General features: G+C 48.1%; 1 protein-coding gene across 1 annotated transcript; it reads left to right on the forward strand.

The window, feature by feature from the left end:
• The first annotated feature begins 2467 nt into the window (after positions 1-2467).
• PRSS53 (serine protease 53) lies at positions 2468-24503 on the forward strand. Its single transcript, XM_035135252.3, has 11 exons — positions 2468-2690; positions 9421-9447; positions 10194-10362; positions 12243-12523; positions 13558-13724; positions 15745-15961; positions 17802-17952; positions 18967-19226; positions 19942-20099; positions 21733-21964; positions 22892-24503. The coding sequence occupies exons 1-11, from the start codon at positions 2468-2470 to the stop codon at positions 22906-22908; spliced, it is 1902 nt and encodes a 633-aa protein (XP_034991143.2). The 3' UTR covers positions 22909-24503.
• The last annotated feature ends 41 nt before the right edge of the window (positions 24504-24544 follow it).

A 24544-nucleotide genomic window follows, 5' to 3' on the forward strand; every position in this document is an offset into this window, starting at 1 on the left:
GGCCTCCTCATGTCCTTGGACTACAATTCCCATCATCCCTTGCTACTGGCCATTCACGCAGGGGCTGATGGGTGTCGGAGTCCAACCACGCCAGGTTGTGAAAGGCTGAGCCAAAGAATTGGCTCGTTTTCTCAAATCAGAGCCTGCTCCCTTGTTTTCTGACCACCCACACCCCTTTCCTTCTGCCCATTCTCATTCTTTTTTCCATTATGTCTCAGACTTCTGGGTCTGGTCTTCTCTTCCCCACATGCCTCTGGGCAGCTCACTCTGCCATGTCTCAGCTGTCATTTCCTAGCCCAAGGATGGAGAAGCTGTTCCCCTCCAGGTGTTGCTGGACCTCGGCTTCCATCATCCCTGACCAGTGAGCCAAACTGATAGTTCCAAATAAGCCCATTGGCCCCTGGTCTCAGCTGTTCCACCAATGGCAGCCAGAAGCATCCCTGCTCTCTGTGGCATATGGGCGGCTTCCTCGGTCCCACGGCAGCCCCTCCTCACGTGTCTCCATCTGTCTGGAAGTTTTATTTTTGTTATGGCACAAAAACAACCCCACCACCGCCAGGATTTGGTAGGCTCCAGAGTAAAGCTGGTGCTTTCTAGCTGCAAGGTCTTCACCATTGCAGGGCATATGAATGTTGGAGCACTGCACACAGATGATAAATAATAATAATAATAATAATAATAATAATAATAATAATAATAATAATATATTTACTTATTTATACCCCGCCCACCTGGCTGGGTTTCCCCAGCCACTCTGGGCGGCTTCCAACAGAAAAATGAAATAAAATAATCTATTAAACATTAAAAGCCTCCCTAAACAGGGCTGCCTTCAGATGTCTTCTAAAAATCTGGTAGCTGTTTTTCTCTTTGACATCTGATGGGAGGGCGTTCCACAGGGCGGGCGCCACCACCAAGAAGGCCCTCTGCCTGGGCCTATAAGAGATTATGTTCACTTACATATTACCTAACTATCACACACAACGTTTGGGATTTTGTGCGATCCAGCTGACGGGGAACAGAGAACAGGGCTCTTTCTGTGGTGAAATCCTATTTCTGGAATACTCTCCCTGGCTCTCTGTTCCTGTCATCTTCTGTTATATGTTTCCAGCAGCTGGTGAATCCTTGTTATTTTCTAAATTAATTCTGTATGCTGATATGTTGCTTTATTGTTGCTGTTCCGTTTCAGTGTTTTATTGGTGCTTTATTCTTCTTATATCCTGCTACGATGGGTCAGGTTTTAAAGTGATTTCTTTATTACAGGTGGCATCTGATGAAGTCATCATAATAATAGTAATAATTTATTATTTCTACCCCGCCCATCTGGCTGGGTTTCCCCAGCCACTGGTCAGCTCCCAACGGAATACTAAAAACACGATAAAGCCATCAAACATTAAAATTTTCCCTAAACAGGACTGCCTTCAGATGTCTTCTAAAAGTCAGATAGTTGCTTATTTCCTTGACATCTGGTGGGAGGGCGTTCCACCGGGTGGGCGCCACCACCGAGAAGGCCCTCTGCCTGGTTCCCTGTAACCTCACTTCTCGCAGTGAGGGAACCGCCAGAAGGCCCTCTGAGCTGGACCTGTGTCCAGACTGAACGATGGGGGTGGAGACGCTCCTTCCGGTATACTGGGCCGAAGCCGACTTCATACTTGAAGTCACTGAAATAAATGAACTTAACTTTGTGATGGGTGGTAGTAAGTAGAGCATCTCCTTTGTGTGCTGAAGGCCCCAGGCTCCAGCCCTGACAACTAAGAAAGACCCCTCTGAAGTCTTCGACAGCTCCTGCCACTCAGTGTAGACAGAACTGAGCTGGTCTGACTCTATAAACCCACTTCTTATGTTCCTGTGTTCACAAGCTGCTCACTCAGAAAGTGAGAAGCAAAGAACAACAGAGAGGTGTGCTCCCCCTCCTATTTTTCCTCTTTCTCTGTTTTCTCCCTTCTCTCTCCCCCTCAACCCCACATTGCCTACAACAAAAAATGTCTCAGGTGGACTGTAATTGAGCTGTATGATTTGAAAACAGAGACACTGAATATACTCTTGCTACTTATGGGAAATCTTTCAATAAAAATTTATTTATTTTTATTGAAGGAATGCTTAGTTATTTGTAAATTGCCAGTGTTCTGGGAATTTATAGTAAGAACAACAACAACAATGGTTGATGGTGGTTTTGTTGTTGCCGTACCACTGAATTTAACAAACATTCATTATTGTTGCTATCAATGATCGATTCTAATAATAATGACTGATTATTACGATAAGCTGACAATGCATGTCAGTAATGCTTCTCATGTTAGTGCCTTATCCTTTTCCATGTGAAAAAAGAAACCTATCTCTTGCCAAAGCACCATTTAGCCACTGAGACTGTCATCAGTTTGTTTTCCTCTTTCTGTCAGGTCAGCAAGACCAGTGCTATCAATACGCTGCTAAAAAGCATACCGAGTTCCAGGGAAATAAAGATGACTAAATGTGCTTCTTACACACGCAGAGAAATGCCACATTGTGCAAGACTAATGAGGTGTGGTGGGGCGGGGAGACCCAGACTGCCTCCTCCTGCAAGGGCCCCATGGCGCATATAAATCCCAGAACGTGCAGGGAGCGGGCAGATACAAAGAGAAGATCTGCAAAGATGAGAGGACAGACAAGAAGCTCTGCCAGTGCTGGGCTGCTTTTGCTGTTGGTCCTGATGGGTGAGTTCCTGGGCACGGCCTCTTGCATGCGCAGCCGAGAGTTGGGTGAGAACGGAATGATGCACACAGATGGGCACATAGGCAGGCTTGATGGCGTGGGCGGGATGGGGTGGAAGGATAAGTGCCTCCGAGGACGGGAGGGATAAAAGGGGCAGCAGGGCACCACAGGGAAGGATGCTCAGCCCGGGAACCCAAACCAGGATGCAAACCAGCTGGCTGAAAGTGGGCAGTAGTCCCAGAAATAGCTGCTCCCACAATAAACCCTTAAGCACTTTCAGTGTCACGAGACGTCCTGTTGTTTTTGCTGCAAGCCTGGCAAGAGAAGAGAAGAGCTGCCCTCCTGGAAATAGGCAGGCAGATGATGGGCAAGATATAGGCAAGATGAATGGATGGGCGGGTAAGCGGATACAATACCTAAGGTGGCTGGCAAGAGACATTTGGCCCACGCTGGCTGGAGCTGACGAGAACTGGAGCACAATGCCTTGAGGGCTACAGATTTGCTAACCATACTACAGATCAGGAGGGGAGAGACTTAGACGGGGGGGAATGCGGCCCTCCAGACCTCTCCATGTGGCCCTTGGGCCACCTCTTGGCTGGCTACACCTCTCCCCAGCCCTGCGGTGTGCCTTCCTTAAATGATTTTTGCTTGGGTAGAGGATGGACCCTACTGTACAAAAGTAATCGCCTGCCTGCGGCCCTTGGAAGGCTGCCAGCGAGGGAATGTGGCCCTTGGGCTGGAAATGATTCCCTCACCGCTGCTGTCGATCAATCTGCTGCTAATGGCACAAGGCGTGGAGAGGAGTTATTTTTACGGAAAAATAATAATAATTGGCAACTCTGCAGAGGTTTTGAGGAAGGAAAGACTTCCTCCATTCACTGTGTTGCAACATAAGTGGGGCAATGGTAGCGGTGATGGTGGTTGTGGTGGTTGTGGTGGTGAGGATCTTTCCCCTCCTCTGATACGTAGATGAACTTAAGGCAAAGGGCTCAGGAAGACAAAGATTGGGGGTTGGTGGAAGGTTGCATTGCATTTTCCCTTCCCCTTATTGTGACTGATCTCCTGCTCCTTGTCACAGCTGTGCAGCAGCTTTATATTGCTTGCCTTTCCGCCAAAGTGCTGGCATCTAAGCAACTGGTGGCAATATTTACAACAAGCCACTAGTCAGAGCTGCTTTGCCTGAAATGAAGCGATTTGGCCAATAAAGCTTTTTCTAGCATGGAGGCACAGTGATTGGGGGGGGGGGACTGCAGTTTTCAATTTGGGCAGGGACTGCTGCCCTAGTTCCAGACATTAGGGGTGAGATGCCACTGAAAGTGACAGAAGTTTAAAGCAACTAAGCATATTTTTAAGGTAAAGGGACCCCTGACCATTAGGTCCAGTTGCGGACAACTCTGGGGTTGCGGCGCTCATCTCACTTTATTGGCCAAGAGAGCCAGCATACAGCTTCCAGGTCATGTGGCCAGCATGACTAAGCTGCTTCTGACGAACCAGAGCAGCGCACGGAAACGCCGTTTACCTTCCCACTGTAGCGGTACCTATTTATCTACTTGCACTTTGATGTGCTTTCGAACTACTAGGTTGGCAGGAGCTGGGACTGAACAATGGGAGCTCACCCCATCACGGGGATTCGAACCGCCGACCTTCTGATCGGCAAGCCCTAGGCTCTGTGGTTTAACCCACAGCGCCACCCACATCCCTAGCATCTTTTTAGTTATTGCTTATTGCTGTGAACCACCCTGAGATCTTTGGATGCAGGGCAGGATACCAATTAAATAAAAATAAAAGAATTGTAAGCTTTCATGAGCTAGGCCTGACTTCAACAGAGGCATGAACTGTAATCCTCAGCGAAAAACAAAATATGTCAGAGTCTGTTAGATAGCTGAGGACCATGAAAATTGATACACATAAGGGCGTAAAACATGGGGGTGCAGAAACAGGAGTTGAATGGCAATGGAGTGCAAAAAAGGACACAGCCTGTGAAATATGTCAGCTAGAGCTAAAATGTACATGAAATAAGCACAGCTATCCTTCTTAAGAGTTGTAACTGGTGACAACACTGCCATCTTTGCATTACTAAGCAATTTAACATCTGTAGTAGGACAGGGAACTATTGCCTCTACTGAGGCACAAATAGGATCGAACTTGTGGATAAATTGCAATTCAGCAGTTTCCTGCTGGAGTTTCCCCTTTGAAGCTCCTTTGGTCAAGGATGGCCATTCGGTTACTACTACTACTACTACTACTACCACTACTATTATATTTATACCCTGCCCATCTGGCTGGGTTTCCCCAGCCACTCTGGGCAACTTCCAACAAAAGATTAAAATCACGACCAACTTCTCACATTGATCTCAGTGGGATCTCAGTGTGACTAAGGACTAGTTGAAACAAAAATAAAAATAAAAATCCTTCCAGTAGCACCTTAAAGGGACCCCTGACCATTAGGTCCAGTTGTGACCGACTCTAGGGTTGCACACTCATCTCGCATTATTGGCCGAGGGAGCCGGCGTATAGCTTCCAGGTCATGTGGCCAGCATGACAAAGCCGCTTCCGACAAACCAGAGCAGCTCACACAAAAACGCCGTTTACCTTCCCGCTGTAGCGGTTCCTATTTATCTACTTGCATTTTGACGTGCTTTCGAACTGCTAGGTTGGCAGGAGCTGGGACCAAGCAACGGGAGCTCACCCCGTCACAGGGATTCGAACTGCTGACCTTCTGATCAGCAAGCCCTAGGCTCAGTGGTTTAACCCACAGCGCCACCTGGGTCCCAGTTTGTCATAGGTTGGTCTCTAAGGTGCTACTGGAAGGAATTTTTTATTTTTTTTATTTTTTATTTTTATTTTTTGTTTCGACTACGTCAGACCAACACGGCTACCTACCTGTAACTAAGGACTAGTTCATTAGTTGGATCGTTGGGTATATAGGAAGACAAGATAGAATCTCCCACCCCACCTCATTTTGGCCTGGCAATTGCAGACGATGAACCTGCATCCTTTCTAGCCGTTGTCGGAGGGCCACAGGTTTTTCATTCCTGGCTATTGATACTGTTGGGGTGGCCGCACTATGCCTTTAAAAGCTGCGTCATGGGCATGTTCAACATCTCCCTGCACAGAGAGATGCTGTGTTGGGGAAGTTCGTTCCCTCTTGAATGTTGCCCTGCCTTGGAGACATTAAAACCACAGAACCCATGCCGGGAAAAACAAGATCTCAAGCTCATCCAGGTCAGTTGATGCAAGGCTGGTCATCCAGGCTCCTCTTTCTCTGCATGAGGTTTTCCTTTACCCCGCAAAGCCCCCAGAAGCTATTTGTTGGAAAATGTCTGAAGATGAGAACAAACCCAAGTAGATAACATTTGTGCCAAAATAATGTGGTCAACCCAGTTTTTTTTAAAGAGAGTCCAGCCTTTCTCCCTGGGAAAGGTCAGGTAACCAAGAAGGATCTCAAACACACACAGAGAGAGAGACACACACAGTTTGCTAGCTGTATAACCTGTTTTTAAATTCCAGAGGTCAAACCTGCAGCTAAGAGTAAAAAGGACCATCCCTGAACACTTCCATATCATCATTCTCCACCCAAATCTGGTATCAGACTAAAAGGGCTTTCTGTATTTTAATATTTCAGCTCCAAAGTCAAAGGTTGCTTTGCACAGAGAGCAGGGACATTGTTGGGGATTAACCGCCCAGGAGGGCTGAGCCCCAGGTCTTTTGCCCTGGCCCCCAGATCCGCTGTGCACCATACATTTAAAGTGCATTACTTCCCCCCCCCCAAAAAAGAGTCCTGGGAACGGTATTTTGTTCAGGGTCCTGGGAGTTACAGCTCTATGGGGATAAACTACAATTCCCACGATTCTTTTGTGGGCATGCTTTAGATGTATGGTGTGTGTGCATAGAGAAATCGTTCCTTGATCCCCTTGATTTCTGTGGTGGATCAAAGTGTTCCTCTGAAGTCACTGGGCTCTTGTAGCAATCCCAGTTCCCAAGAACAGAATGACAACTGAGGCGGGGCTAAAGGCGCCAACAGTCTGGCCTCTTGTGCAAAAGCTAATTATGATAAGCTGGTACATTATAAATAGCTGTGTTCCAAATTGTTGTGATAAGGAACAGGGCGGCTTCCTTCCTTTCTTTCCTTGTCCCTTCCCTCCTTCATTCCAAGGAAATGCTTGGCACACAGCTGTACAAAACAATTCGGCAGAGGAGAAGCGTTGTTTACCTCACTCTTGGGCGGTCCCCCCTGGCCTGCTCAGATCCAGTTCAGTTCATCCCTTGCCAGCAAAATTTAAATAAAATTGAGAAACATTCGCACAAAATTGGCATTCATCGTTATTTGCTTGTGCATCTTCCCATTAATCAACCATTGATCCCACACTTGTCAGTGCATTTTCCCATCACTGTTGTGTGTGTTGTTGTTTTTAAGTGTGTCATAGAGATAGGTTAAGTCAGGCTTCCTCAACCCTCGGCCCTCCAGATGTTTTTGGCCTACGACTCCCATGATCCCTAGCTAGCAGGACCAGTGGTCAGGGATGCTGGGAATTGCAGTCTCAAAACATCTGGAGGGCCGAGGTTGAGGAAGCCTGGGCTAAGTCAAGGGAGACCTTTCACTTCTGGAATCGTCAAACCTAAAGCTCCAGGATGCACTTGATTCCCTCCTGCAAAATAGTGGCAGTCTGGAGGGAGCGAAAAAAGGTGCCACTTGAAGTTCTAGATAGGGGAAATAGTTAAAAAATAAATAAATAAATCCAAACGCCCTGCAAAGGGAAATCAAGCATAGCAGGGTGTGCGGTAGGCTAGATGGAACCTGCCTCCCTCAGCATAGCTGTCAAATTTTCCCTTTTCTTGCGAGGAAGCCTATTCAGCATAAGGGAAATTCTCTTTAAAAAGGGGGAGAACTTGACAGCTATGTCCCTCAGTCGCTAGATTTTAACCAGCATGGAGGGTTTTGCTTTAAAAACAAAGGCATATGGGAAAGTATTTTAAAATACGCCTGACCCCAGCTCCTCACAAGCAAAGATCAATCCACTGTACCATATCAGATCTCGTTTAACTACATGCGTCAACCAGCCTGGGTTAAAAAACCAGGAAGTGGTCCTAATCTTGGTGAAGGATGTTGACCTTGTGTTATGTGGCAAACTATACAAACAAACACTGCCCATTCAAATTTGGAGGGAGATTGCCGTTTCCTCTTTCCTGGGGGAAATTTTCAACCAGGCACAGTGTTGCTCCAGGAAACTGACCCTGGGCGATAGGCGCTGGCTGAGTCACTGCTTGCTAGAGAGCTTTGCTTTCTCTTATGAGAGTGCATCTGACTCATGAAGGGCCAGGAGACAGTGCACTGGGAATGAGATAAAGACTGTCATATAATCCCATCAACCACGGTCTCCTGGATCTTCAGCAGCTTTGGACTGCATGGACTGTCACTCATTTCTAGGACTGTTCCCACCATTGACGTAGCAAAGCGTTAAAAGGAAGCTGTGGTGGAAACCCTCATGCAGGTCCTACCAGGCCTGGAAGAATTTATAAGCAGGGATGGGGAGCCTGTGGCCCTCCAGGTGTGTGGCTGGACTCCCAGGTCCCATCAGCCACAGCCAGCATGGCCAATGGTCAGAGATGGAGGGAGCTGGAGTCCTGCAATACCCGAAGAGTCACAAGTTCCTTGAGAGCTTCAGCCTGGCTAGGTGGGCCCATGTGCAGAAAGAAGCTCAGTAGTGGCTGAGATGTTAAGGGAGCAGGGTGGCAAAACAATGGATGGAGACAAATGTTGCTAAGCATTTGTGGCTGTTAGAGGCCAGTTATGCTTTGTGCTAAAAGGGGGGGGGGAACCAATTTGTATTGAATTTGCATGTGGTAATTTGTATGCACGTTTAGAAATAATTACTCGTTGCATCTTGGTGATAGATACGTCTTGTGTGCTTGCTCAGCCTGGTGACCAGGTGTTCTTAACTGTTGATGGGCAACTTCAAGGCTCCTGATCTCCCTTTTGATGGTTCCTTGTCTTTAAAGCAGACTTGGACTGGACAGCCCTCAATCAGAGGGCACCTTCCAAGAGGGGATAGTCCTCTGGTAGCCCTTCCAGACAGAAAACTGTACTTTGTAAAGAGGGGTGCATACCTCTTAATTAACATGCATGCCACTAAAGAGGGCAGCTGAAGGATCGGAAAGCCAAAGCGAAGAGTCAGTACCTCCATGGATGTTTCAGGAAAGGTCGGGAAGTCCCCTCTTGCGGAATCAGTCTTGTGAAATTGCAGCCCATCTGCTAACATTGCAAGATACTGGAAACGGACAGTTGCAAAAATGTGTAGCCCTTCTGACGGCTGGCTAACAGATGAGTGGACCTTGTGGCTTATCAGCATTCATGTTGCCTTGATGGCCGTTGGAATAAACTCACTCACTCAGCTGCCAGTAAGTGATCAAATGGGCATAGCTAAGTGGACTGAGGTTTGGTGTTTTTAGTCTGCTGTCCTATTCCCAAGGTGATCTGGTGCTTCTGCAGTCTGTGTCTCTCCACGCCAGCCTTCACTGACCTGGTACCCTCCCAGAGTTTTGGATTACAACTCCCATATTCCTCATCAGCTGTGCTAGCTGGTTCTGGTGGGAATTGCAAACTGAAACATCTGGAAATCACCAAATTTGCGAAGGCTGCTCTGCATTCTCGCTGGCTTTGCGTAATGGACACTGATGAACCGGAGGGGGGAAACATTAAAAAAAACTCAACCATTTTTCTATTTCCACCAGGTCTTCAGCAAGGATCATCTGCCCAAGGTATGTGCCCTGAACTTGGAGCTTTTCCTTATTCCGTTCTGTTCTTTTTTATTTTATTTCTTTTAAAATCCTCCTTAGTGAAACATCGTAGCCTGGATAATATTACTGTTGGTTGGCCCTGTTAAAAATGTGTTTTTTAGAGTCTCAGAAGAAAGGAAAGTCAACAGCTGGTTGCCCCAAGGAGCTTACAATCAGCAGCTCTGGAGAGATGAAACTTGTTGTTCTTATCTGGCAATTTGATTACATAATGGGCTGAAAATATCTTAAATGATTCACAAGAGATGAATCTAAGCAAAGGGAGTCACATTTATGTGTGACTTCATAACCAGTCAGGATGTTGACTAAGGGGGTTAGGACAGTCCTTGTTGGTTAGACCAATGGCTTTGTGAAAAAGATGGATAACTGATGCACAAAAGGGCAAATCTGGCATGCAAACTTGTACCACTTTCAGTTAGCAGATTCTCCAAAAGAACCCTAGGAACTGTTGTTTGGGAAGTGGGGGGAGGGCTGATTCTTCGTCATGGAATCTTCACATTAACATCATTCCTATGGCTATGAGATCCTCTTAAAACTGCTATTCTAAACGCTCTTACTAAGGAGCGAACTTCACTTAATGCAGTGGGACTTACCTCTGGCTAATTCATGCATAGGGTTGCATTGTGAGTCTGTAGCTATAGATCTGCTGTCACGACAGGTATTTCTATAGGGTGTGTGTGAGTCACTTTGCTCTCTGCTTTTCCCCCCAGCACTAAACTGTGGCATTCAAAGGCCCGTTATCCGGATAGCAGGTGGACTGAATGCCCAGCGTGGCGAGTGGCCGTGGCAAGTCAGCCTCCAGTACCGTGGAGAGCACTTTTGCGGCGGAAGCCTCATTAATGAGAGATGGGTCCTGACTGCTGCCCACTGCTTCTTTGAGTAAGTCAAGATGGAATGCCCCCTCTTGGTACCCTCAGGAATTGCATCCTAAAAGGCACCCAGCATCTTCTCTGAAGATGCATTTTCACTCTTCTGTCTCCCATTGGAGGAGTCTGTAATCACCTGCAATTTTTCCAAGTACAGTCGCACCTTGGTTGTCGCACGGAATCTGTTCCGGAAGTCTGTCTGACTTCCGAAAACTTTCGACAACCAAGGCATGGCTTCCAATTGGCTGCAGGAGCTTCTTGTGCTCCACTGGAAGCTACAGAAGCTGCGTCAGACTTTCAGGTTCCAAAGAACATTGGCAAACTGGAACACTCACTTCCGGGTTTGTGGCGTTTGGGAGCCAAAACGTTTGAGTCGCCAGGCGTACGGGATCCAAGGTTGTTAGAAAACAAACAAAACAAAAATGTTTTGATTGAATAAAAAAGTGCCTCTATTGAAACACCCTGCAGAATTCTTTTTTTAAAAAAAAACACCCACAGTTTTAGCCTATTAAACAAACTGATTGACAAAACACGGCAACCCTAATATTTATAGATCTGTCTTCATTATCAGTGCTTTCTGTGATTTTAAGCTACCGTATCCAAAGCGAGGTTTTTGCTACATACAAACACATTTAAGGCGATTGGAGGATGGGTGGTGGCTAACAGATTGAGGTTGAATCCTGACAAGACAGAAGTAATGTTTTTTGGGGACAGGGGGCGTGGGGGCGTGGGGGACTTCCTGGTCCTGAATGGGATAACTGTGCCCTTGAAGGACCAGGTGCGCAGCCTGGGAGTCATTTTGGACACATGGAGGCACAGGTTAATTCTGTGTCCAGGGCAGCTGTCTACCAGCTCCATCTGGTATGCAGGCTGAGACCCTACCTGCCCGCAGACTATCTCACCAGAGTGGTGCATGCTCTAGTTACCTCCCGCTTGGACTACTGCAATGTGCTCTACGTGGGGCTATCTTTGAAGGTGACCCGGAAACTGCAATTAATCCAGATGCGGCAGCTAGACTGGTGACTGGGGTAAAATACCAACAAAAAGGAGGCAACACGTCGACCAATTCCACGGGCGAAATATATCTGTTTTTTTCTTTGCAAAATATAACAACATGCGAGACAGTGATCCAAGGTAATCCTCCTGTTTCGGTTTGGTCTTCTTCAGTTTTTTAACTTAGCGTTTGTAAGCGATCTGCAGAACAGGGGTCATACACATATGTAACCCCTGCTTCCGCAGTTTTTAATCTGTGATACTTTAATGTATTTTGGTATTTGTTGGAAGCCGCCCAGAGTGGCGGGGAAAACCCAGCCAGGTGGGCGGGGTATGTATGTATGTATAAATAAAAAAATAAATAAATAAGAAAAATAAAGTTATATCCCCACAACAGGGATAGGAAGCTGAAACAGAGAGAGGGGGATTGCTGAGGCTACCTTATTAAGGAAAGTAAGAAGCAGGGCTTTTTTTCCAGCCGGAGCTCAGTTCCAGCACACCTCAGGTGGGCACCATTGCCATTATAAGAGAACTAAGGAGGTGTTTGTGGTGAGTTCCAGCACCTCTCCCAAAGGTTTCAGCCAGGGAATCTTTTCCAGACATTACCTGGAAATGGCGAGGATTAAACCTGAGCCCTTTTGCATGCAGCCCCTGTGTTCTGCCTCTGAGCCATGGCACTTCCCTTATTGACTTGCAGCTGAGGTGAGGTTTAAACCTCTGCTGGAGCTTCCAAGTTACAACACACGGCAGAAGTTGAGACGAAAAGAGACTGGCGGGTAGGAAGGGGGTCATCGCATCAGCTCGTGAACAAAGCAGGTGAGGGGCCCATGCACCCCTTCTGCAGATTCAAGAGTCTGCTGCAATAGATTCTCAAACACGGTCCTTTCTCTTCTCCTCCAGGCTGGGAATCAAAATCTGCGCATCCGACTGGAAAGTGGTGCTGGGCCGTGTGAGACTGGCAGGCAGGTCTCAAAGGGGGCTGGTGCGCAACGTTTCTGACATCATCCCTCACAAGGACTACGTCAATTTCGACCAAGGCGACGACATCGCGCTGGTGCGTCTCAGCGAGCCTGTGAGCTATGGCCGGGACATCGCTCCCATCTGCCTGCCTTATGCCAACCACCGCTTTGCCTTTGGGACGCAGTGCTGGCTGAGCGGCTGGGGAGAAATTGCCAGTAATGGTGAGTGAGGAACGGGGAGGTCAGAGGGGGAGGAACATGTGGGTCTTGCTTGAGCTATGGGTGCAGAAGGTTCCAGGTTCGGCCCCTGCCCCCTGCCAGCTCTGCTTAAAAGGATCAGGCAGCAGGTAGGCCTGGGAGAAAGAGTTCGATTCAGCTCACATGTGAGGCCCAGTCTATCAAATCCACACTTTCCGAAACAGTACGGGAACCGAAACTGCAGCCATCTTTTGAAACGTGTGCTTATCCAGACTTTGCAATGTGGTTGTGCAACCATGGAACCTTTACCGAAATGCGTGTGTTCGGGGGGAAAGTGTGCGATAAAACAGGGATATATTGGTGAAAAGAACATGCAAAAGTGCATGACGTTAGGAGAAATTGCTTGCAAAATATTAGACAAAACTGCATGCAAAAATGTGTGTGTTAAGATAAATTCACACTGAGATGCTGAAGAGTTTTCGGGAGAATTTTTAAAAGGGAAAAATCCACAAATTGCTGCAGAAAAGTAGCAAAGTGAATTTAAGTCTGTGGAAATAAGAAGCTGAGAGAAAGGAGAAATGACAGATTCTTCCATCCCTAGACTGCCTGGTGATGGAAATGGGCCCATGCTGAGAGCCACTACCAGTCAGAGGAGGCAATACTAGCCTAGGTGGACTAAGGGTTCTACATAGGGCAGGGAATTTTTTTACATTCATAATTCAGGTGCTGGCTTCACCTGGCCTTACGGGAAGGGCCATAGTTCAGCAGCAGAGTATCTGCTTCACATGCAAACGGTCCTAAGGTTCAATCTATGACATCTCCCAGTAGGGCTGGGAATGTCCCCTGGGAGAAACCCTGGACAGCTGCTGCCAGTCAGCGTGGACAATACTGAGACAGATGGACCCGTGGTCTGCCTCAGTATAAGATCATCAGATCTTTGGCAGTGTGTGTGTGATTAGGGGCCAACCAACATGATCAGGGCTTGCTCCAAGCATCTTCTGCCCAGCTGCCTGGGACCAGCTAATAATATTCTAACTGCGCCCCTTGCTCCCCTCCAGTCACCCTGCCAAAACCCATGAACCTCCAGGAGATGACCGTAGACCTGCTGACCAGTGACACCTGCAACTGCATCTACAGCAACCTACGCAACAGGAGGATCGTCAGCCCAGCTCGGCCTGGCATGGTCTGTGCCATGACTCCTGACCGCAAGAGGGGTCCTTGCAAGGTCAGCAAAAGATGAGTGAAACTGTCAAAGGAAGGATGTGGGTGGACCTGTGCTTCCCAACAAGATAGGCCCTGCCTTGCCAGATCAGGCCTAAATGCTTTGTGTTTAAAGCAAGTTCATAGCCCTTACAGACATGCCAATAGGAGCACATGTGAACAATGCCTGGCAAGACATCAGAAGCCACCTGGCAGCTCAGCAAGGCTTCCAATAGCGAAGGGGTGCGGCTGCTACAGGGCATGGTCTAAGTCTCCACCATCACATTGGCTAGCATAGATAAAACACAGAACCATCAAGAGAATGGGCGCAACAGCACATCCCCATGCATTTATATGCAGAAACAAGTATTATTTCAGGGGCGGGGAACCTGTGGCTCTCCATAAGGGTCACTGGGCTCCAACTCTGATAATCCTTGGCCCATTGGCCATGCTGGTTGTTGCTGATCCAACAATGTCTGGAGGGCAGCAGGTTGGCACATCTGATTTAGTGGGCCTTACGCCCAGGATGGCATGTTTAGGGTTTGCAGCCTACACTTGGTAAATGTACTGTATACTGTTTGAAAGATTTGGTTTTCTTGGCGTAGGAATAGATCTCCAGCCCATGGTTCTAACTCAGGTTAGATTCAAGTCAAGAATGCAAAGAATCTTCTTAAATCTAAAAAGTTTGGGCACTTTCTCCCTGACACGTACAATATCATTATGCATTCCCCATTTTCCCAAGTATGATTGTGCCAGAGTTAGAGCGACCAGTTTTAGATTGCAATCCTCCACCCCATATATCTGTGAGTAAATGTCATGGAATTGAGCAGGACTTATACCTGAGTGGGGCTGGAGGCAATGCTAGTCTTACTTAGAGTAGACCATTGAAATGAATGAACACAATGACCATGGGTCCATTTGCTTCAATGGGTCTACTCTGTTTAGCATTGGATACAACTCTATTTTTCCCTTTTGAAGGCAGAGCAGTGAAGACTGGTGATTGTCTTCGCCATGTCCAGCTAATTGACAAATTTTATTATTGATTGATTGATTGAATTTATATACCCGGAGGTCTCAGGGCGGTTCACAGAAAAGATCACACAAGAGAAGGCAAAAGAGATGCTTTTGAAAGGCGGCAGAGGTGGCACCTCACACCAGGTCCCAACTATCAGGAGCCCAACTCTATCCATTAGTTGCTACTGGCAAAAAATCAGCCAACCACCCTGGGCCATGGGCGTAGGCAGGGGGGGCAGGAGGGGGCAATTGCCCCCCCCTAGAAGCAGGGCCACTGGCCAGCCTGCCCCACTGCCCGCCCGGTGCCGTCTCCCTTCTCCCTGGCTGGCTGTGGGGCGGGCGGCGGGAAAGCACCAGAGCCGCGCAAAGCGTTTGGCTGGCTTTCCCTCCCTCCGCCCCACAGCCAGCAAGGGAGAAGGGAGACGTCCCTTCTAGCCGGCTGGCTGTGGGGCGGGCGGAGGGAAAGCCAGGCAACCGCTTTGCGCGGCTCTGGGGCTTTCCCTCCACCTGCCCCAGCGATTGCAGAGGGGGAGGAGGGGATCGGAGCAGCCCGATTTCGGGCTGATCCTGGCTCCCCCTCTTCCCTTCCGATCGTGGAGGGGGAGGAGGGAGTCGGAGCAGCCCGATTTCGGGCTGATCCTGGCTCCCCCTCGTCCCTTCCTATCGCGGAGGGGGAGGAGGGAGTCGGAGCAGCCCGATTTCGGGCTGATCCTGGCTCCCCCTCGTCCCTTCCGATCGCGGAGGGGGAGGAGGGAGTCGGAGCAGCCCGATTTCGGGCTGATCCTGGCTCCCCCTCGTCCCTTCCGATCGTGGAGGGGGAGGAGGGAGTCGGAGCAGCCCGAAATCGGGCTGCTCCGATGTGGCCCCGCCCCGCCCCTTGGCCCCGCCCCTTGCTCCCCGCCCCTTGCCCCCCCCTGATTTTCATCCTGGCTACGCCCCTGCCCTGGGCCATTCAGTAGTGAAACCAGCAGCCAGCATAGCAACAAAACATTATGCACACCTATGTTACAAAGCTCCTCTTTCCACCCCAGGGCGATTCAGGTGGCCCTCTGGTCTGCATGGAGGATGGCTATTGGTTCCAGGCAGGGATCTTGAGTTTCTCTATGGGCTGCAAACAGTTCTTTGGCCCCACCATCCTGACCGACACCGCTTTCTACGCCGACTGGATCAAGCAGTATGTCGAAAACGCCACCTTCGCCAAGCAGCCCGAACCCCGGCCCAATACCACCGACAAGTACATGTGCACAGGTATGGGTCTTTGCCTAGGATTGCTGCAAAAATATGGCTTCACAGCATGGGTTGGGGAGTCTGTGGCCCTTCAGGTATCGCTGGGACTCCAATTCCCACCAGCCCAAGCCAGCGTGGCTCCTGGTCAGGGATGATGGGAGCTGTAGCCTAGCAACATCTGAAAGGGCTACAGCAGGGCTTCCCAAACTTGGGTCTCCAGCTGTTTTTGTACCACAACTCCCATCATGCCCAGCTAGCAGGACCGGTGGCCGGGGATGATGGGAATTGTTGCCCAAAAACAGCTAGAGACCCAAGTTTGGGAAACCCTTGTTTTCAACCCTAACCTACCCATATCAAGCTTTCAGCCCAAACCGTTTCTCCTGGGGTTCTGATTTAAGACAGGCATGGTTGAGGAAAGACCAGGCCTCTTGAAACCATCATTGCCACTCCAGTGCTCAGGAAGAGTAATTGCAAGCCTATTTTTGTGACAGGCCACACTCATCTTTAGCCATTCCACCACTAACAGCATCAACGGCCACAGCCTTGCTGCCTGTTCTCAGGGACTGAGCCCGGGGCACCCACTCCAACATGAGAGCTAAGTGGGGAAAGAAGCAAATGCGCAGGCTGAAGTGCAAAAGGAGAAAGATGAGGCAGAGGTCCAAGTAGATGTCTCAAAGTGCTACTGAAGCTGCAGAACCAGAGCATGGAAGGGTGGAGCTTGAAAAGCTGATTTCCAGATAACACCTTCTACTTGCTGCTGCTAGAAGACTCCTTGCCTATCTTCAAGAGATTCCATCTTAAAGCTTAGGAGCAGTGATCTTTCAAGGGGTGTGTGGGCCCCTAAGCGTTACTCTTCTGGACTGATCTTGTTCTTTGTGGCTTGATGTAGTGACTTGTATACAATAAAAATAGACAGACAGGTGGGCAGGAAAAAGAATCCCCACTTCCCTTGTGTAGCTTGATAGGTTTGGGCTCCCATCCAGATTATAACAGGGTTATATGGCTGGCGAGACCATATAACACCGGTCCTGAAAGACCTACATTGGGTCCCAGTACGTTTCCGAGCACAATTCAAAGTGTTGGTGCTGACCCTTAAAACCCTAAACGGCCTCAGCCCAGTATACCTGAAGGAGCATCTCCACCTCCATTGCTCAGCCCAGACACTGAGGTCCTCCGAAGGTCTTCTGCTGGTTCCCTCACTGTGAGAAGTGAGGTTGCAGGGATCCAGGCAGAGGGCCTTCTCGGTAGTGGCACCCTCCCCGTGGAACGCCCTCCCATCAGATGTCAAGGAAATAAACAACTATCTGACTTCTAGAAGACATCTGAAGGCAGCCCTGTTTAGGGAAGTTTTTAATGTTTGATTCTATTTTTAATATTCTGTTGGGAATCACCCAGAGTGGCTGGGGAAACCCAGCCAGATGGGTGGAGTATAAATAATAAATTATTATTATTATTATTATTATTATTATTATTATTATTATTATTATTAAGGAGCATTTGTGCATCTTGGTGGCTTTGTAGAAGGTGATGCAAGTTTCTTGGCAGTAGGCCTCTGAATACCAGTTGCTGTTGCACTCAGGTCATGCATATGAGCTTCCTTTGGGCATCTGGCTGACCACCGTGAGAATAAGAAGCTTGATACTGGGGTAGCTCAGTTGGCAGAGCATGATACACTTAATCTCAGGGTTGTGGGTTTGAGCCCCACGCTGAGCAAAAGATTCCCGTAGTGCAGGGATTGGTCTAGAGTTGGTCTTGCGGCCCTTTACAACTCTACAATTCTATGATAGAATAGGCCCACCGATCTGACAGGATTCTTCTTATGTTATTCTGACACCACATTTTCCTCTGCACCGGTTTCCAGGCTGCGGGGTGATGAAAGCGGACAGGCCTGGCGGAGGGGCAGAGGGTCTCTGGCCCTGGTACGTGAGCCTCCGGCGCAACGGTCAGCACAAATGTGGAGCCACCTTGGTCGCTGAGGACTGGGTCATCACCTCTGCGCAGTGCTTCATTGGGTGAGTGGAGATTGCATGGGCAAAGTTTTCCTGGTGGTCTCTGGGCATCTGACATCCTGTGTCATGCCAGCCTACCTTGGATTCTTGTTGATGGAATCTTCTTCTGCAGCAGCAGCTTCTATAACCTTCATGGCTTCCCCCATGGCTGGAGCTGCTTACGATGGAGTGAGCAGAGGGTGCTGGGTTTCTTGATATTCACTGCTGGTTTTGACTGCTCTCTGCAATATGTTCTTTAGCGTTCTTTTAGGTAAGACATTCTGAAACAATTATAACATAATAACTCAGGGAACCTGGCATCGTTGATTCAGGCTATGGAATAAACCACCCTGAGTGGACTTCACAATAAATTAATCCAGTTAAGGGTTTCTCTGCCTGAAAGCCAGGATGTTGATGGCCTTCCTTTTTTGGCTGGCATGCCTGCTGTATCTTTTGTTAACAGACAGAAAAATCTCAACCGGTGAAGCTTTCTCCAGTCAATTTCAGTTGTTGAATTTCTGCCCAATGCCCAGCTGTTAAAGGTACACAGCTGTCCTCCCAATGGGAAAAAGGTATGCCAAATTCTGGCTGCAGAGTGCAGGAAGTTAATCCCACTTAGTCATATAGACAGTATTTTGGTCTGTCTTGAGAGCTCAATGACTGAGGGCATGTAGATGCAGTGTAGCAGCTAAGAATTATGAATCAGGGCATCCCCAGGTGAAATCTCTCCTCTGCTGGGGAGGTGGCCTTAGGCAAGCTCCTGAATCTCATGTGTGGCATGCGGGTGAGGGGGGTTACCTCACAAGGCTGTTGTAAGCATTCACAAGATAACATTTGTGAAGTGCTTCGTGCATTCTAAATTGCTCTGCCATACTTAAGTAGTATTATTACGCTCAGGAGTCATGGCTCCCCTAATTCCTGACTGCGGCCTGCTGGACCTGTCTTGGCGTGTGCAAAACATATCAAGGCCAACCAAGGCCAACGCAAATTCTGCAACCCAAATGCATGCTTCAATTCCTCCCATCTCTTGTTTGCCAGGCACCAGGAACCCGAGGGCTGGGAGGTGCTGCTGGGTGAGCAGCGGGAAGAGGGCAAGCAGACATGGCAGGAGAAGAGGGCCATCCAGCGGATTGAACTCCACGGTGCCTATGTTGAGGCAAAGGAAGGTGACAACATTGCGATGGCCAAGCTGTCCCAGCCTGTGGTGTTCAATGACAGAATCCGGGCCATCTGTGCCCCGTATGCCAACCACCAGTTCCCCTTTGGCTCTACCTGCTGGACCCGCGGACGGAGAATCGGTATGTCGGGGAGGAGCATGATTATCCTAATAATAATATATTATTATTTATACCCCGCCCATCTGGCTGGGTTTCCCCAGCCACTCTGGGTGGCTCCCAACAGAATATAAATAACAACAAAAAAGCAATAAAACATCAAACATTAAAAGCTTCCCTAAACAGGGCTGCCCTAAGACGTCTTCTAAAAGTCAGATAGTTGTTTATTTCCTTGACATCTGATGGGAGGGCGTTCCACAGGGCGGGCGCCACTACCAAGAAGGCCCTCTGCATGGGTGGGGAATCCTTTCCTGCCAGAAAAGACCACCTTCTCTCTCTTCCAGAAGCCACGTGTGGGTGGTGGGCAGGGCCAGAAGCTAAAACAAGCAGAGGAACAAATGTTTATTTTGCCCCTGGGCGAAGGGTTGCTTCTGCACACGCTCACACATCGCACTGGACTCTTCATCCAGGCAGGCAAGAAGCACCCTCTGAGTTCCAGTGCACATTCTAGGCAGGCATGAATATGCAAAGCGGGGCTAGTGAGGAGGCATGGCCTGTGGGAGAGTCCCTTGCGGGGCAGACAGAGCAGACTGGAGGGCTGCATTCTGAGCCCTAGGCCTTAGATTCCACACACAAACACCCCGCCGGGGTTAAAAGGATGGGGGAAAGCGCCGCAGTCTTAGGGAGGTGGGATCCCTGGCACAGCTTACCAACCCACGATCTTTCCATCTTTATCTAGATGGCAATTCGAGTTTTCCAGGCAGCGTGGAGGTCAAACTCCTTGGCCCCAAGGAATGCAACTGCATCTATAACAAGACCAGCGACGTGGGGCAAGAGATCCCCATCACCTCTCAGATGATGTGTGCCACGCCCAGTAAAAGCAACATGCGCTGCCAGGTAAGGAGAGATCACCACCTCTTGTGCTTAAAGGATGCTTGAAACAGATAGGGGAGGAAATATGGTCAGTTATAGCCAAATCATCCCACATTTTGGGTACTAAATAGCACCTCCCTCTTCCACTGAGCTCATGGCACAGCCTGCCAGGATGGTCCCTGTTGTGTCTTCCTGCATGTGTCACCAGCAGCAGTGCTTTATGGCAGGGTGCTTTGTGGCAGAACTGCTTAGTTCGTGCAGTTTTGCAGCAGTTTTGCAGCACTCTGATTCAGCCCTATGTATACCCTGTTTCCAAGCAGTAATCACATGAGTTGCAACATCCTCCCTCTAAGGAGGTGGATTAAACTAGGGTCTCCAAAGCAGGTTGTTCGTTCTTTTTTTAATTGCAGGGTTCTAACTTCCAACAACACAACAGGTCTTTGATACACACTTCTGCTGTCTCCAGATGCGTGCACAGTTCATAAAAAGAAATCTGAATGCTTATAATTTAAAGCCATTTCATACCAGAACAAGAAATAATGTAGAATTTCAGATCAATTGTTTTTTTTTAAAAAAATTGTACTGTACTGTATAACTTAATGGAACAATGTCTGTCAAAATAATCCTCAGCGTAGAAGCCAAATGCCATCACAGTAGAAAAGCCTCTATTTTCAGGATAACAAGAAAACAACACTTTCACCAGCTATCAATCTTAAGAGGTGTTTCTGTTGCTCAGCTTACGAAATAGTTGGAAATTGCTGCTGAAATACAGTTGCATGGCTATACCGTAAACACACAGCCAAGTAAATCCGGTGTTTCTATATAACGCTAAGGCATTTCTTCAACAAATAGGGTTAGCAGAGGAGGCAATCCATTGCTTTGCTCTCACATCCCTTGCCCAAACATTGTTTCTTCCAGTAGGGCTCACACAGCAGAATTTCCCTGTAGAAACTCCACACAAAAATGAGGAAGCATTTAGCTGGCCAGTAAAGGATCTTTCAGCCCACAGAGCTGTCCATACTTGGTGTGGTGCTGAAATGCTTATTCTCTAGTTGTGCACAGCTGCAAATTTGGAAGCGCCAAATGGTTTTGGGGTTGTTGTTGTTTTTTGGATATTTGAGAAGTCCCACTGAGAAACATACTACTGCTTTCTGTCATTTCCCCCTCCTTTCACACAACGTATTTAAATACCACCTGGTAGACTCCTATTCAGTGAGCAGAAATTAGGAGCCCAGGTTGTTACCCATCTTTCATCCATGGCAGTGTTCCCTTTGAAGACTAGGAAATGTGATCCCATGTTTCTGCTTCTGATTCCTTCCTTTTACTGAGGGATAGGCAACATGATGCCATCCAGATGTTGCTGAACTCCAACTCCCATCATTTCTATTAGCCATGCTGGCTGGGGAAGATGGGAGTCCGCGTCCAACAACATTGGGAGCGCACCATGTTGACTACCCCAGTTCACTCACTCACTCATTCATTCTGTTTGTTATTAACTCCCCCCCCCCCGAGTGACCCAAAGGGACTTACATTAAAACCAATTAAGAATACCCAGTAAAAATCTAAAAACACACACACCTGATTTGGATGGCATCATGCTCTGTATTTTGGCTCCTGTTGGACCACTATGTTAAGATTTTCATTCTTTGACCTCTAGGATAGCACCGGTGAGCCTCTGGTTTGCAAGGAGAATGGGACGTGGTTCTTGGCAGGCATCGCAAGCTTTGGAAAGGGCTGTGGGACTGTGGTCCGTCCAGGTGTTTACACATCAGTCAGTAGCTTTCAGGAGTGGGTCATGCAGCTGTCCTGGTCTGCTTACTTTGATGTGCAGAAGCCTCCTATTCCAGTGGCCAACGACTCAGAAACCTGCATGAAGGTGCCTCTTCCAAGTAAGGAGCAGCCCTCTTGAATATCCTTGTGGTGGGCGGGTGGCAGTTCACAGAATCAACAGGGACCTTTCAGTACAATTCAGAATCCCAGGGCAGGCATCCCTGTCTCAGAAGCAGTACTAATCTCTGGGTGTAACCTGCCACTCATGAATGCATTGATTCACCTTATCGTCAAGAGGACATCGGCACAAGACATTTAAAGTGTTGTTACACCACTTTAACCATCATGGTTTCCCTCAAAGGAGACTGGGAACTGTCGGTTGTTAAGGGTGCTGCTTAGAGTTTTTAGGAGACCCCGTATTCCGCTCAAATAGCCACCATTCTCAGAGTACCCCAGGAAGAGAAATTGGTCATTAAACAGATAGCCCAGTACAATGGCTAGCGCTGATTGACAGATGAGAAGGAAAGGCAAAGGCTGCTCATCTCTCAGTAGAGCAGAGCTCTGCTTCCCTTCTCTCTCTCTCTCTCTCTCTCTCTCTCTCTCTCTCTCTCTCTCTCTCTCTCTCTCCTGCAATAGTTAAAGCTGGAGGTGCGGAAAGCTTCCCCAGCCAAATTTCTGCCTGCCTGGTCACTTTTATAAGGATGGTAGCCCTGCTCAAGAGGGCTACATTTGCACCCCATCCTATCGCCTTAACTCAAAGCATCCCTTCAATATTGCTTTCTGTCCCCTAAAGAGCTCACAGTCTAAGCCACCCTGGCATTCTTTCCAGATCCCCCACACCTTGAGTATGAAAGGCACTGGATTGTTTCCAGCCAAGTCCTACTCAGAGTAGACCCACTGAAAGCAATGAACCCAGGTTAGTCACATCCATGGACTTCAGCGAGTAGGGCTGGACTAGGATACAATCCATTGCCTTACTCTTCATAAACCCCATCTCCTGAAGCCATAGGAGTAAATAAACTGAGGCTGCTTCTCTTTTTTTCCAGGACCCAGCCGTGTTTAATAAGACAAAGAAAAAAAGGACAAAACTGGACACGGAACAGACCAAGCCTGGCTGAATGAAAAACTTGGTGGCACCCCTTCTCGTCCGCCTCTGGTTCTGCCTCCCACTCAAGAAATGATCTGAGAGCGTTGCTGGCTCCCACCACACAGCAGAGTCCGGGGAGGTGGACTCATTCCAGCTACCAGACTGACAGTTCTTTGTTCCCATCTCAGAACAATCCAGGGGAACTGCATTTTGGTTTGTCGGGGAGGGGGGAACAACACCCATCACACCTGATGCCAACCCTGCAAAATAACACTAAGTGCCCTGCCATGCTGGGCAAAACGGAGGGGGGCAGAATATAGCAAGATGCAATTGCTTCTCGGGATATTTCCCCTCTCCTTTCCTAGACTGCATAATTGGAACCAAGAGGCCAGCCAGGTGCTCACACACTAAGACTGGCCTTGGACAAGCCCCCCCCCTCTTTCAACCTACCTCACAGGTGTGTTGCGAAGGGTAAAATGAGGCAGGTATATGAGGGTCCTCAGAAGCAAGGCCAGAGACCTGCCACTGCCATAACTGTCTGCTTCAGTGGGCGAAAGAAATCACAGGGCCAAACTCGAGACCTTGTCCGCTGGAGTGAATCTGAATTAGCATCATAATAGGCTGGGTCCTAAACTTTATTCATATGGTGAAATCCAGCTTGTAATCTGCAAACGCAGCTGCATTTTTCAGAAGGCAGAGGACCACGTGACTCAGAAGTATGAGGAGGCAACAGGCCAGCATTCCTTTGCACAGGTGGTTTTCCTTGTTCTGTGCGGAACTGCTGCCCACCTTTGCAAAGGGAATTCTAGCAGGGCGGCAGGGCAGGGGATATACAGCACCTCTTATCGGTTTTTCTAGTAATTGGGGTGTTTTATTCTATTTATTTAAATCATCCGTACATATGGTGTGACACTACTAAACCAAATCTCAGATTTCTAGCTCAGGTGGAAATAGTACTCTCAGCGGTCACTCACCTATAGCGTAATCAAGTGTACATACTTCTTTCGAGAGTCGGTGTTTTAGTATCTCAAAAACTCTTTAGCGTAGGCTGGCTAAGAGACTGAATTTGGTAATCATACAACTGACAGAGATGAATGTGAGTGGCTGTGTGTGTGTGTGTGCGTGCGCGTGCACGCACATTTATCTTAATATTTCATTGTACAAAATAAATTATTTGAAGGTGTGGAACATTTTCAAGAGATTCACTCTTCCATTTCTATGCCTAAGCAGAGAACACAGGCATTTCTGTTCAGAACAGAAAGTTTCAACTGGGAGGTACCAGGCCCAGCAACGTTTCACTGGCGACACCGCAGTTGTCGAATTCTCTCCTGGGGAAGATCTAACACTGTTTTTACACAGCTGCTGAAAATTATTTCTATTCCGGAAGGCATGCTACTTTATCTTACAATCGTTTTTGAACTTTTTAATACGGTTTTAATGCTGCTGTGTTTTTATTTATATATTTATACTTGATCAACCAGATGTTGTATGTTGTTATATTTTGGTGTCTTTTGGCAATGCTTCGAACAATTGTGTGGGAAAGGGGGAAATAAATATTTTTGAGAATCCAAGCGCTGTAGTTGTCTGTGCCAGAAAAGCAAAAATAAGAGCC

The sequence above is a fragment of the Zootoca vivipara genome, chromosome 12 (genome assembly GCF_965207765.1).
Source record: "Zootoca vivipara chromosome 12, rZooViv2.hap1.1, whole genome shotgun sequence".
Taxonomy (NCBI): Eukaryota; Metazoa; Chordata; class Lepidosauria; order Squamata; family Lacertidae; genus Zootoca; species Zootoca vivipara.

Bases quoted from the DNA above. Each gene is read 5' to 3' on its own strand.
- PRSS53 (XM_035135252.3), top strand. From the start codon at position 2,468: ATGTGCTTCTTACACACGCAGAGAAATGCCACATTGTGCAAGACTAAT. The intron at 2,691-9,420 runs GTGAGTTCCTGG...TATTTCCACCAG, and splicing joins TTTGCTGTTGGTCCTGATGG to GTCTTCAGCAAGGATCATCT. The intron at 15,962-17,801 runs GTATGGGTCTTT...ACCGGTTTCCAG, and splicing joins CGACAAGTACATGTGCACAG to GCTGCGGGGTGATGAAAGCG.